Source organism: Cebus imitator, unplaced genomic scaffold (assembly GCF_001604975.1).
Source record: "Cebus imitator isolate Cc_AM_T3 unplaced genomic scaffold, Cebus_imitator-1.0 Scaffold263, whole genome shotgun sequence".
Taxonomy (NCBI): domain Eukaryota; kingdom Metazoa; phylum Chordata; class Mammalia; order Primates; family Cebidae; genus Cebus; species Cebus imitator.
This window is the reverse complement of record NW_016107578.1, coordinates 2,092,720-2,104,572: the sequence shown is the minus strand read 5'-3', so window position 1 is coordinate 2,104,572 and position 11,853 is coordinate 2,092,720. Positions and strand designations below refer to the sequence as shown.

Here is an 11,853-nt window from a genome sequence, read left to right as displayed (position 1 = left end):
TTTTGAGATGGAGTCTTGCTCTGTTGCTCAGGCTGGAGTACAATGGCACAGTCTTGGCTCACTGCAACCTCTGCCTCCTGGGTTCAAGTGATTCTCCTGCCTCAGCGTCCTGAGGAGCTGGGATTACAGGCACCTGCCACCATGCCCAGCTAATTTTTTATATTGTTAGTAGAGATGGGGTTTCACCATGTTGGCCAGGCTGATCTTGAACTCCTGACCTCAGGTAATCTGCCCGCCTTGGCCTCTCAGTGTTGGGATTATAGGCGTGAGCCACTGCGCCTGGCTGATTCTTCTTTTAAGACAGGGTCTTGCCCTGTCGTCCAGGCTGGAGTGCAGTGGGCTTGATCTCAATGTAGTGGGCTGAAGCAGGCTCCCACCTCAGCCTCTCAGTGGCTAGGAACACAGCCACATGCCACCATGCCCTGCTAATGTTTTGACCTTTTGGTAGAGACATGGTCTCCGTATGTTGCCCAGGCTGGTCTCAAATTTTTGGGCTCAAGTGATGCTCCCGCCTTGGCCTCCCAAAGTGCTGGGTATACAGGCAGCAGCTACTATGCCTGGCCAACAGTGTATTTTTGTTGTTGTTGTTTTGAAAGGGACGGAGTTTTGTTCTTTCACTTCAGCTTGAGTGCAGTGGCGTGATCTTCTTGCCTCACTGCAACCTCCGCCTTCTGGTTTCAAGCAATTCTCCTGCCTCAGCCTCCTGAGTAGCTGGGGTTACAGGTGTGTGCCACCACGCCTGGCTAATTTTTGTCTTTTTAGTAGAGACAGAGTTTCATTATGTTGGCCAGGCTGATCTCAAACTCCTGACTTCGTGTTCCGCTCACCTCAGCCTCCCAAATTGCTGGGATTACAAGTGTGAGCCACCACACCAGGCCCTAGTGGTGTATTTAAAAATATATATATTTTAAAACACTACCATTTGGCTGCAAACAGTAATTTGTGGATAGGATAGCTGTGGCAAGAATAGATGGCATGTGACTTTACTTTTTCTTGCTCAGAACCTTCAGTTCCTTGCCACTATGTGGCACCTCTCGCCTTATTCCACTTCCTGCAGTGGCACATGAGTGGCACACCGAGAGGTGGATGTGGGCTTCTTGCCTGTGAGGTCGCTTCATGTGGTCGCAGGAAACTGTCCTGTCCTGACTGGAATAGAAACATTGTAGGGTGCCACCTCTCCTGCTGTAGTTCCACCTTCTTTCTGATTGGTACCATGGGATCTCTTTGTCCTGGAATCCTGCTGCTGCTTATGATCAGACCTACATTAGTAAAGTGATGTAGTCAGATTCTCAGGGTGGTTGGATTGGTTTTTCCAAGATTGTATTCTTGGTCTCTTTTTCCTGTGTCCTTGCCATGAGAGTTGGTGGTACTCCTTTCATGGTGGTACTCCTTTCTGTAGTGCCTTCCTACTTGGTGTCCCTTCCCGTGCCGAGACAGTAGATCTTTGCGCTCCTTTGTGCAAACAACTGTACTTTCTGCTTCAGAAATTTGGATAGATCTGTGGTCTTTGACCTTCAAGGACAAGGTGCAGCCGAGGTGATACTAAGGGTGACTTGGAACAGCGCCAGAGATCTTTGCATCCAAATGGCCTAGTGAGAACGCTGGTGGGGACGTGGGTTCCCAGTTGCTGTTGCTCAGAACACCAGATCTGCTGTGGGGCTGGGGACTGAGTGGGCTTGGCACAGGCAGTAGGTGTGTACAGATAGAGTGGCTGGCGGCGTTGGGTGCAGAGGTTGGAGGTGAGGGTCTACGTGGGGCAGGGGAGGAGCATGGGCAGAACAGGCTTCAGTTGTGGTCAGCGCAGGGAGGCCTGTGAATGCTGACAGGAGAATCTGGCAATTCTCTTCCTGTCAGTGGCTTGCTGGTTGCAAGCTTTTGCAGGTGTCTTGGAGGTGTGTTAGTTGAAAGCTTGATCTAGGTCAGGGGCGTCCAGAGGAGAATATAATCATAGGTTCTTAGCTTGTTTCTGGTTGAGTTAGTATAGCCCCTTCCTCATCCCTCTTTTCTGCTTATCACTAGAGACAGAAACTAAAAACCATGGCTTTGCTGCCAAAAGCCCAAAACAGAATAACAGCAAAGTAAGGTGGGTTGGACAAGCTTGGTCGAGGTGCTATCTTTGGAAAGCCAGCCTCTGCTCAGGCACGCTGGGCAGGATTGCAGGCGTCCTGGGAGTGAACTGTACCTGCTGGTAGGCTGAAGTCTGTGTCTCTTGGTGAACTTTCCTACCTCTTCCTGGGGCAGTTGGGATATAAGAAGCAGCTGTGTGGGGGACAGGTGTTTTCTTTTTTTTGTTTGTTTTGAGACAGAGTCTCACTCTGTCGCCCAGGCTGGAGTTCAGTGCCACAGTCTCCTCTCATTGCAGCCCCCACCTTGTGGGTTCAAGTGATATTTCTCACTTCAGCCTCATGAGTAGCTGGGATTACAGGCACCCGCCATCATGCCCTGCTAATTTGTGTATTATTAGTAGAGACAGGATTTTACCATGTTGGCCAAGTTGGTCTTGAACTCCTGACCTCAGGTGATCCAACCACCTCAGTCTCCCAGAGTGCTGGGATTACAGGCGTGAACATGCGCAGCCATGGGACAGGTGTTAATGCCTGTGTGGCTTCAGTCATAAAGTGAAATGTACCTGGTGGCCAGTGTCCAGGTTGCCGAGCATATACTTTGAGACCAGAGCAGGTGGGTACACGTGTCTTCTACATAGCAAAAGACTGACCAGAAGCTTGGAAAGGTAACGCTATGATAGCATCAGACAAACCTTAATGATGTGTGGGTGAGCCATGGGTAAGTGAGCAGCAGCATTGTGTTTGGGTCACTTGGCAGGGGGTGCATTGATGTATTTTTCTGAAACCTTATCTATTGCTTAGCACAGCACACGGAGCTCATTTCAGGCAGGACTGGCATGCTCCTCAAGGATTTCCGTGCAGAGCTCATTTGTTAGGTAATGGGGGCTTTCAGCGTTGAGGCTGTCCACGGAGCTGCAGCCTTAATTTGCTCTGTCATAACAAGAGGTGCCTCTGGGTGGACAAATGTGGGCTTCAGGTGGGTGATGCTGGGCAGTCTTCGGAACAAGAAGTTGCCTGGGGTGGAGCTGGGGGCTTAGTTTCCAGCTCAGGTGAGGCAAGGAAGCCTCAGTCCTGAGAACCTGGACCAGAATTAGAAAACTGCCGCTGAGCAAGACCCGATGGCCCCCTTCTTGCTCTGGCTCTCAGCTCACGGATGTACACGGCCCCATCTGTGCCGGGCGCGTTCTCAGGTGATCCCCCACTCTGGGCCTCGGACCCTGGAGCTCCCTGGGGTTTTGGTATCGTGACCAGCAGCAAGGACTTCCTAGTTCTCTGTATAATGATCTTGTCTGTGTGTGTATGTTTCTCAACCCCTTTCCCTTTTTCTTCTCATTTTTATTAGTAGTATTTCTGTAATGAGCACATTTCTGTTGCCATAGAGAAATTTGGCTAATTTTTTTTTCTTCCTGATTTCCTTAGAAATCCTAAGTAATGCACTGAAGAGAGGAGAGATCATTGCAAAGCAGGGAGGAGGTAGGAACCACTTAGTTTGATGTTTTGTTTTTTTTAGCATAGGCTGTTATCGCTGGGGACCATAGAGCTTAGTGGTGAGAAGCACGGGCTCTGACACAGACTCCCTGGGGTGGGACCAGCTCTGCTGCTTTCTAGCTGTGTGACATTTGGCAAGTCACTGAACCTGTTTCTCATAGCGCTCATTTGTAAAATGGGAGTGTAATAGTACCTGCCTCAGGGACGCTATGGAGAGGGAATATGTGTGAAAGAGTACTGAAGCCTGGGCTCTGCACAGGCTGACCATCCTTATTGTCAGGGTACCTTGAACTTGGGGATTTTGTTTTCCACACTATAAATTCCTAAAAGTAAATGTTTTCCTTCTACTTGGTAAGTAGAAGAAATGTAATAAATGCTTACTAAAATAGATACATGTACTCAGTAGGAAAATAGGAAGAAAGTATTATCTGAAGCCCCACACCCAGTGATGAGTGCTGGAAACATTCTGTTCTGCACCTTTCATGAATACACAGTTTTTTGGACGCTTAGAACAAAATATTCTTTGTGGGGTTTTTTTGGAGACAGTCTCGCTCTGTCTCCCAGGCTGGAGTGTCATGGCGTAATCTCAGCTCACTGCAGCCTGGACTTCCCAGGCCTAAGCAATTCTCCCACATTAGCCTTCCAAGCAACTCTGGGGCTACGGGCGCATATCACCCGGCCTGGCTAATTTTTTGTGTTTTGTGTAGAGACGGAATTTTGCCATATTGCCCAGTAACTTGAACTCCTGGTCTCAAGTGACCTGCACATCTCCAGAGTTATGTGATGACCGGTGTGAGCCACCACGCCCGGCCTAATTGTACTTTTTAGCCTGATTTTTCTCAAGGCTCTGAGTGTCTTGGCATCTTCCCTGCTGACTTCTGTATTGGGCTTGCTCTGGAGCTCCACACTGGCACCATTTTTTCCCAGTTTTTTGCTGCAGTTGGCATTGGGAGTTGCCTCATTTCTGGTGCCTTTGGGCAAAGTGCCCATTCTCACTAGGTTCTTTCTACTGTGGGGAAGTTGGTTAGCTTCTGAGACCTCTCCCCTCTGAAAATCTTCCATTCTTCAAGTTGGGCTTTTTGCTGCCCAGTGTGCTGCTGGGCAGCTAAGGAAGCAGGCAAGGAGCAGCAGAGCCACTCGGCCATGGTCAGTTAGAGAGCCAGTTAGAGAAACTGCTGAGTTTTCTTTTGAATTAGTATCTTGGACTAGCTCCTTGGATCAGTCACAGGCTGGCTCGTGGCTGACAGCCACCCTCAGAGCCAGGCAGCGGCATTTGGGGGAGGAACTCTGAGCTTGGCATGTGGAAAGGGGTGGCCTTACTGATGGAGCCAGACCCTTCCTGTCCAGAGTTGGAGGCACCACCAGTTGGGGTCCTTTCGTTCTGCTGACTGACCCCAGCCGCTGCCAGAGCTAACTCTGCAGTGCCATCGACATCTTTCCAAAGCTAGCAAGTCATTTGGTTTCCCTAACAAAAAGGTCCCCAGAAGTGGCCAGCTGTGTGCATTTGTACACAGAGGATCTCTCTTGGTGTATGTTTTCTTTACCTTTGCAGATCTCTTCTCTGTACCCTGGAAGTGCTGAGGAAATGCAGCTGGATTGGCCCCCAGCAGAGCATCCTAGGAGACAGGGTGGGAGCAGACAAGTGGGAGTGACTCTGACTTGCCTCCACGTCACTCCTTTTCATGAGCCTGGATGGCCCTCTGAGTGGGGCATGTCCATGCCTCCCCCTGGAGCATTTCTCAGTGTCTGCTGATGGAGAAACCTCAGGTCTCAGCAGTTGACATCCATGGCTTACAAAGCTTGTCACAGATACTAGCACCTCACAGGCACATGCAGGGGAGTTGTGTTATAGAAATCTGAGCTGTGGCATAGAGCAGAGAGAATGCTGTGAGGCCCCCATGCACCCAGCACTCAGCTGTAGCTATTGTCACATTCGAGGGGTGTCTTAATGGTAAATTATGGCGGGCCTTTACCCCTGATCTGTGCCCGTGAGCTGAAGTGGTCTGGCATGTTGTGCACATGCACACAGAAGTTCTTGGCACTCACTGTTTTGTGTCCCTGTTTCAGGTGGAGGTGGAGGCAGCGTCCCTGGAATCGAGAGGATGGGTCCTGGCATTGACCGCCTCGGGGGTGCCGGCATGGAGCGCATGGGCGCAGGCCTCGGCCACGGCATGGATCGTGTGGGCTCTGAGATCGAGCGCATGGGCCTGGTCATGGACCGTATGGGTTCCGTGGAGCGCATGGGCTCTGGCATCGAGCGCATGGGCCCGCTGGGCCTCGACCACATGGCCTCCAGCATTGAGCGCATGGGCCAGACCATGGAGCGCATCGGCTCTGGCGTGGAGCGCATGGGTGCCGGCATGGGCTTCGGCCTCGAGCGCATGGCCGCTCCCATCGACCGTGTGGGCCAGACCATTGAGCGCATGGGCTCTGGCGTGGAGCGCATGGGCCCTGCCATTGAGCGCATGGGCCTGAGCATGGAGCGCATGGTGCCCGCAGGTATGGGGGCTGGCCTGGAGCGCATGGGCCCCGTGATGGATCGCATGGCTACCGGCCTGGAGCGCATGGGCGCCAACAACCTGGAGCGGATGGGCCTGGAGCGGGTGGGCGCCAACAGCCTGGAGCGGATGGGCCTGGAGCGGATGGGCGCCAACAGCCTGGAGCGCATGGGCCTGGAGCGCATGGGTGCCAACAGCCTTGAGCGCATGGGCCCTGCCATGGGCCCGGCCCTGGGCGCTGGCATCGAGCGCATGGGCCTGGCCATGGGTGGCGGTGGCGGTGCCAGCTTTGACCGTGCCATCGAGATGGAGCGTGGCAACTTTGGAGGAAGCTTCGCAGGCTCCTTTGGTGGAGCTGGAGGCCATGCTCCTGGGGTGGCCAGGAAGGCCTGCCAGATATTTGTGAGAAATGTAAGTGGCTCTTGGGTAACTTCTTGGTGGTGGTGAGCACGAGGGGACGAGGGAGGCAGAGATCAGCAGGATGAAGTCAGAGGTGGCACCCCACAGAGGGGACCACACCTCCTTGCCACTGTCCCTAATGTTTTGTGATAGCAGGACAAGTAAGGAATGTGAGAATGGTGGGTTCTGGAATTGTCTGGGCTTCTCCACTGTGCTAGAATATGGAGCAGACTCTGAGCTCAGAGACTCCAGTTTCTGATTGTTTAATGAGCCAGAGTCTTGCACAGTGATCCAGGGAAAGAAGTGGCTGTAACAGAATTAGTTTCCCCAGCTCAGCCACCGTTAGCCTCTTTTGAGTGACTGTGGGCTGTGCATTGCAGGTCCGAGCTTCCCGCCCTGCTTGGTGCTCTCCCTGGCAGAGCCCCAGGGAGGAGCTGGCTGTGCCCCTTCACAGCCTTGTCCCACGTGGACCTGTTAGTCCCTGCTGATCCCATCAGTCTGAAGGGCAGCACTTCTTGGTGTAGTAAGAAATTTAGCTGTGAGGCATGCCTTAGGATTTGCTTTAATCACACATCAGTCTCCCTTTTCTTCTCCCCCCTCAGCTCCCATTCGATTTCACATGGAAGATGCTAAAGGACAAATTCAACGAGTGCGGTAAGTGTTGGGAACGGCTTTCTAGGTCCTTGCCTCACGCTTGTTGGTGATGCAGCCGAGTCAGCAGCAAAGCCTCCCTCCCATCCCTCTCCATCAGCTCAGGACTCATGGCCTTGCCATTGTTCTGCCCATGCCAATGCTCAGGTTAGGTTGGGTGTCCTGTGATGTGTCATACATTTTTCACCTGTTATCATTTCATCCTTAATTACTTTTTTCCTCCTTTGTTGAGGCTTTTGAAACAAGGTAGTAGTGTCCACATTTCACAGATGAGTCAGGCAAAGTCTTCTTTCTGAGCTCATCTGGCTTCTAGGTGGCAAATACATCCCAGACGAGGTTGGTTCCCCCTCAGCACAGCTGATTGAGGGCCTGAGAGAGAATGCCCCGCCAGCAGGTGCCATGGGGAGGCGCTGTGGGCTCTGGGTGCACAGCTACTCATGTGAGGGTGAGGCTAAGGTCACGTGGTTTCATGGCAGACAACCCTTCTGGAAGGCTCCCTCTGTGGCTGAAAGCAAGTTGTCTTCCTTCCCTGCCCTCCAGGGTAAGCCCTCACCCCTCATGCATCACCTCTGTTCTCTTTAGCCAGAGGGGCCTGAACCAGGGCTGAGCAGTTGCTTCCGCACTGTCCTCCCACTTGCTGTTTCAGCAGCTGCTCCGATTTCACCACCATTACTGCTTCTCCGTGGTTTTTGGGGCAAGCCCTTGAGTCATGACCTGCTTCTTTCCCCACTCCTGAGTTTCCACATTGTAGCTAGATATTCTGAAAAGGCCAGTGGGATCACAGCCCCCCACTTTTGCAATGCCTGGAGGGACCCTTAGCCTTCAAGAGAAAGTCTAGCCTCTCAAGCCCTTGAAGACTGGTCCCTTGCTCCTCCATCTCCCTCCCCTCCCCTCCCAGAACCTGAGCAGCAAGTGCTACAGGCACCCTGCAGTGCTGTGTGCGAGCCCCTATTGGCAAGTCATCTTTCTGGTGAATTTGTGTAAGCTCTCAGAACTTACCCCTGAGGACCCCTCCATCCTTCCTGCCCTGGGCCCTCTCCTAGGCTGAGTTCCTTCCTGCTTCTGGCTTTGTGGCCCTAGCACCTTTAGCCTCTAGTGCTCTGACCCTGTAGGCCTGGCCTGTTTCCAGTGTTGACACATCTCTGGATGCTGAATAGATGTTGAAATGAATATGTGTGATGTGCTGGCTCACACTTGGACAGTACAGATGTCCATTGGATCGTGGATGGCTTTGTAACCAGAGACAGTGGCGTATCAAAAATGAAGCCTCTAAAATATACATAGCCAGCCTTCTGCCTCTAAAGCTGACTTGACATGGTGCCTTCTTTTTTGAACTTTCAGGAAGGCTTTTCCTGGGGCAGGGGCAAGCTCTGTTAGCAGAAGAACGGCAGTGTGGGCCCAGGGCCACAGTCACTGGTTCCTGGGGCCTCTCCTTTTTGACTCTCTCCACCAGAATCCACCAGGTGATGGGGACTGAGTGGAGCCTAGACAGGCTGAGCTCTGGGTTTGCCTGACGTGGTCTCTTCTTCCCTCCCTGTGCAGGCCACGTGCTATATGCCGACATCAAGATGGAGAACGGGAAGTCCAAGGGGTGTGGTGTGGTTAAGTTCGAGTCACCAGAGGTGGCTGAGAGAGCCTGCCGGATGATGAATGGCATGAAGCTCAGTGGCCGAGAGATTGACGTTCGAATCGATAGAAATGCTTAAGCAGTTGCCTTTTTTAAACATCGAAACCAGACCTCTGAATTTGTATTTTTTCTTGTTAACCATTTTAATTTGTTGGCTGGATGTATAAAGATGTTTAAAAAATTCAGTTGCTTTTTGGGGTAATTTGAATTACTTTTTTAATGACTGGGGTTCCATTTGACTGTTTGCATTGAGATTGCAATGTGCGCAATTTTTTTTGTAGTTGTGGCATCTTGTTGACATCGAATATGACTTTGATAATAAATACTGGTTCCTGAAAGCAGCCTGCTTGTGTGTGGTATGTGGGCAACCACCTGAAGTGTGGGGAGCCAGAGCCACTTGGGCTTCCAGTCTGAGGAGCAGGGATCTCCAGGAACCTCATCCCCACTCTTGCTTGTCTGAGGGTTCAGAGGTGAGTGCCTGCCCTCAGAAAGGGAGACTCTTCTTGGAAACTGCCTTCCTGTGGGCTGTTATCCCTGGGCTGATAATGGGGCATTTGCTGTTCAGAGCTTCACAAGGCTTGGCATGGTGGCTCACGCCTGTCATCCCAGCACTTTGGGAGGCTGAGGTGGGCAGATCACCTGAGGTCAGGAGTGCTGAGATCAGCCAGGCCAACATGGTGAAACCCCATCTCTACTAAAAATGCAAATATTAGCCAGGTGTGTGTGTGTGTGGGGGGGGGTGTACCTGTAATCCCAGCTACTCGAGGCTGAGGCAGGAGCATCGCTTGTATCCAGGAGGCGGAGGTTGCAGTGAGCCAAGATCGCACCATTGCATTCCAGCCCAAGTGGCAGAGTGAGACGCCATCAAAAAAAGCCTCCCAAGCCATCCAGTCTCCCTTTTGTGAGGTTAACTCCCTGTGGCACAGACCATGCTTGAATCAGGCTCTGTTTGTGTTTTTCCTGCTGAAACTGAACCGTGTGCCAGCTTCCATGCGTGTTCAATCCTGCCAGAGGCTCAGGCCAAATCCGATACCTGGGCTCTGCCAGAATTGGGCATAGGCCCCACCCCAGACTCTCATGAAGTACCCTCAGGATCCACCCAGGCCAAGCACACGTGTGCAGCAGGCGAGGTGGCCTTGTTGCTGCTGCTGTGGAAGGGCACGTCTTACCTGAGACCCTTCTGACCCTGGCTGGCAGCACGCGGGGTTCCAGTCACCGGGAGCCACCCTTGCTTGCCAGCTTCTTGCCACCCTTTGCTCTTTCCTCGCCTTCATCCCTGAGGGGTGAGACCATGGCAGGGTGACCCCAGACACACCCCCTTTTGTGTTTGGTCAGGGGGTTCCTGTGCCTTTACTCCACTGTGGCCAATTCGGGAGGGAAATAAAAGACAGGAAGCAAGGACTGTTTTAAACCAGGGCTTTATGGGGCTCAGCACAGCACAGGCAGCTCTGTGACTCTTCTGCGCCAGGATCCAGAGCTCCTGGGTGAATGACACAGCTGGCCGGCTGTCCTGGCTCCAGGCCTACAAGCCTTACCGTCCCAGTGGGAGTGGTAGGTTTTCCAGGGGGTCTGCCGAGGAAACGTAACTTCCATTGACCTCTCTACCCAGAAGCCCAATAGTAAGCAGCCCCCAGAGGAATCACCAGGGTCCCTCCAGCCCACCCAGTGTCTACATACCTAAGAAGTCGACATCATCGTACACCTCCGTCTCCCTGGCAAAGCATAGTTAAGTCAGCAAGGGGCATCATGCCTTATTTCCCGCACTTGCACCCCTACACACACAGTCAGGGCCAGTACTCACAGAGGCAGGAGTGCTGTTCTGGGCACGTAGCCATCTGTGGAGAGAACGGGCAGGGTAGGTTCTCGGGCCCAGGGTGGTGGGGTGGCCTCCTGGGGCTGCGGGGCCAGGTACACTCACACTTGCCCTTGGGATCCCGGCACAGCATCTCATCCTTGCTCGTGAACTCGATCACCTCCAGGATCTCCCCGCGCCGAATCCCAAGGTGCTTGCCACCCCCGCGACGCGTCTTGGCATTGGGGTCGATCATCATCTTCGTGTGAACCACAATCTCCCCTTCAAACTGGGGTGCAAAACATTAGAGCCTCTGCTGGTGCTGCTGCCCTTAGGCCTTTGTCTTCTGAGTGTGGGATTTGTGGGGCCCTGGTCCCAGCCCTGCCAGGACTCCTGCTTAGCTCCGAGGCTTACCTTGAACTTCTTACGGAACTCCCTCTCAGCCTTCTCTGCCTTCCTCATCTGCTTCAGCAACTTTGGGTCCATGGGTGGCAACTGCTGTGGCTGGGGATCTTTCTCCTTTCTGATAACACCCACCAAGGAATTGGGGTACTTGTGAGTAAGGTGTGCTCCTCTCAGGGTTCTTGGAGCTTGCCCCTCATCCCCACCCCCGCCCATGGCACCTGAGCACTGGGTCTTGCGGTGGCCTCCTGGCAGCTTGCTGAACCGAGGGCACTTCATCTGGGGATAGTCAGGACTCCAAGTCAAGGCAGGGCATGCCCGCTCAGCCTCCACGCTGGTAGCTGTTTTTTGTTGTTTTTTTTTTTGTTGTTGTTGTTTTTATTTTGTGACAGAGTCTCCTGTTGCCCAGGCAGGAGTGCAGTGGCGTGATCTCTGCTCATTGCAACCTCTGCCTCCTGGGTTCAAGCAATTCTCCTGCCTCAGCCTCCTGAGTAGCTGGGATTACAGGTACATGCCACCACACGCAGCTAATTTTTGTATTTTTAGTAGAGACGGGATTTGACCAGGTTGGCCAGGCTGCTTTTGAACTCCTGATCTGAAGTGATCCACCTGCCTTGGCCTCCCAAAGTGCTGGGATTACAGGTGTGAGCCACTGTGCCCAGCCACGATATTTTACTGTCAACTATCATTGCCCTACTGTGTAACAGAATACCCAATTTCTTCTTCCTAAGTTTAACTTTGTATCCATGGGCCAACCTCTCCTCATCCTCCCTTCTGCCTTATGCTTTCACCCAAATCTCATTACAGTAGAACCCTAGAACCCACGGGGCACAGTGGCTCACGCCTGTAATCCCAGCACTTTAGGAGCCTGAGGCAGGTGGATCATGAGGTCAGGAGTTTGAGACCAGCCTGGCCAACATGGTGAAACCC

General features: G+C 52.7%; 2 protein-coding genes across 7 annotated transcripts in view; one reads left to right on the top strand and one right to left on the bottom strand.

Moving 5' to 3' along the window:
• HNRNPM (heterogeneous nuclear ribonucleoprotein M) overlaps positions 1-9,070 on the top strand; it is a 44,949-nt gene extending 35,879 nt beyond the window's left edge. For 4 of the 6 annotated variants that reach the window (XM_017500086.2, XM_017500083.2, XM_017500082.2 and 1 more), the window contains 4 exons: positions 3,486-3,539; positions 5,622-6,463; positions 7,054-7,105; positions 8,645-9,070. In XM_017500086.2, the coding sequence (XP_017355575.1) occupies positions 3,486-3,539; positions 5,622-6,463; positions 7,054-7,105; positions 8,645-8,808 (1,112 nt within the window). In that variant the 3' untranslated portion in view covers positions 8,809-9,070. The remainder of the gene's footprint in view (positions 1-3,485; positions 3,540-5,621; positions 6,464-7,053; positions 7,106-8,644) is intronic. The other 2 variants (XM_017500085.2, XM_017500084.2) reach the window with 1 other exon arrangement.
• A 1,064-nt stretch (positions 9,071-10,134) lies between these two features.
• Positions 10,135-11,853, bottom strand: part of PRAM1 (PML-RARA regulated adaptor molecule 1) — a 20,150-nt gene continuing 18,431 nt past the window's right edge. Inside the window, exons 8-13 of the mRNA XM_017500080.2 lie at positions 11,145-11,202; positions 10,936-11,044; positions 10,648-10,810; positions 10,531-10,564; positions 10,407-10,441; positions 10,135-10,298 (exon numbers count right to left, since the gene is read on the bottom strand). Coding sequence (XP_017355569.2) covers positions 10,261-10,298; positions 10,407-10,441; positions 10,531-10,564; positions 10,648-10,810; positions 10,936-11,044; positions 11,145-11,202 — 437 coding nt within the window. The 3' untranslated portion in view covers positions 10,135-10,260. The remainder of the gene's footprint in view (positions 10,299-10,406; positions 10,442-10,530; positions 10,565-10,647; positions 10,811-10,935; positions 11,045-11,144; positions 11,203-11,853) is intronic.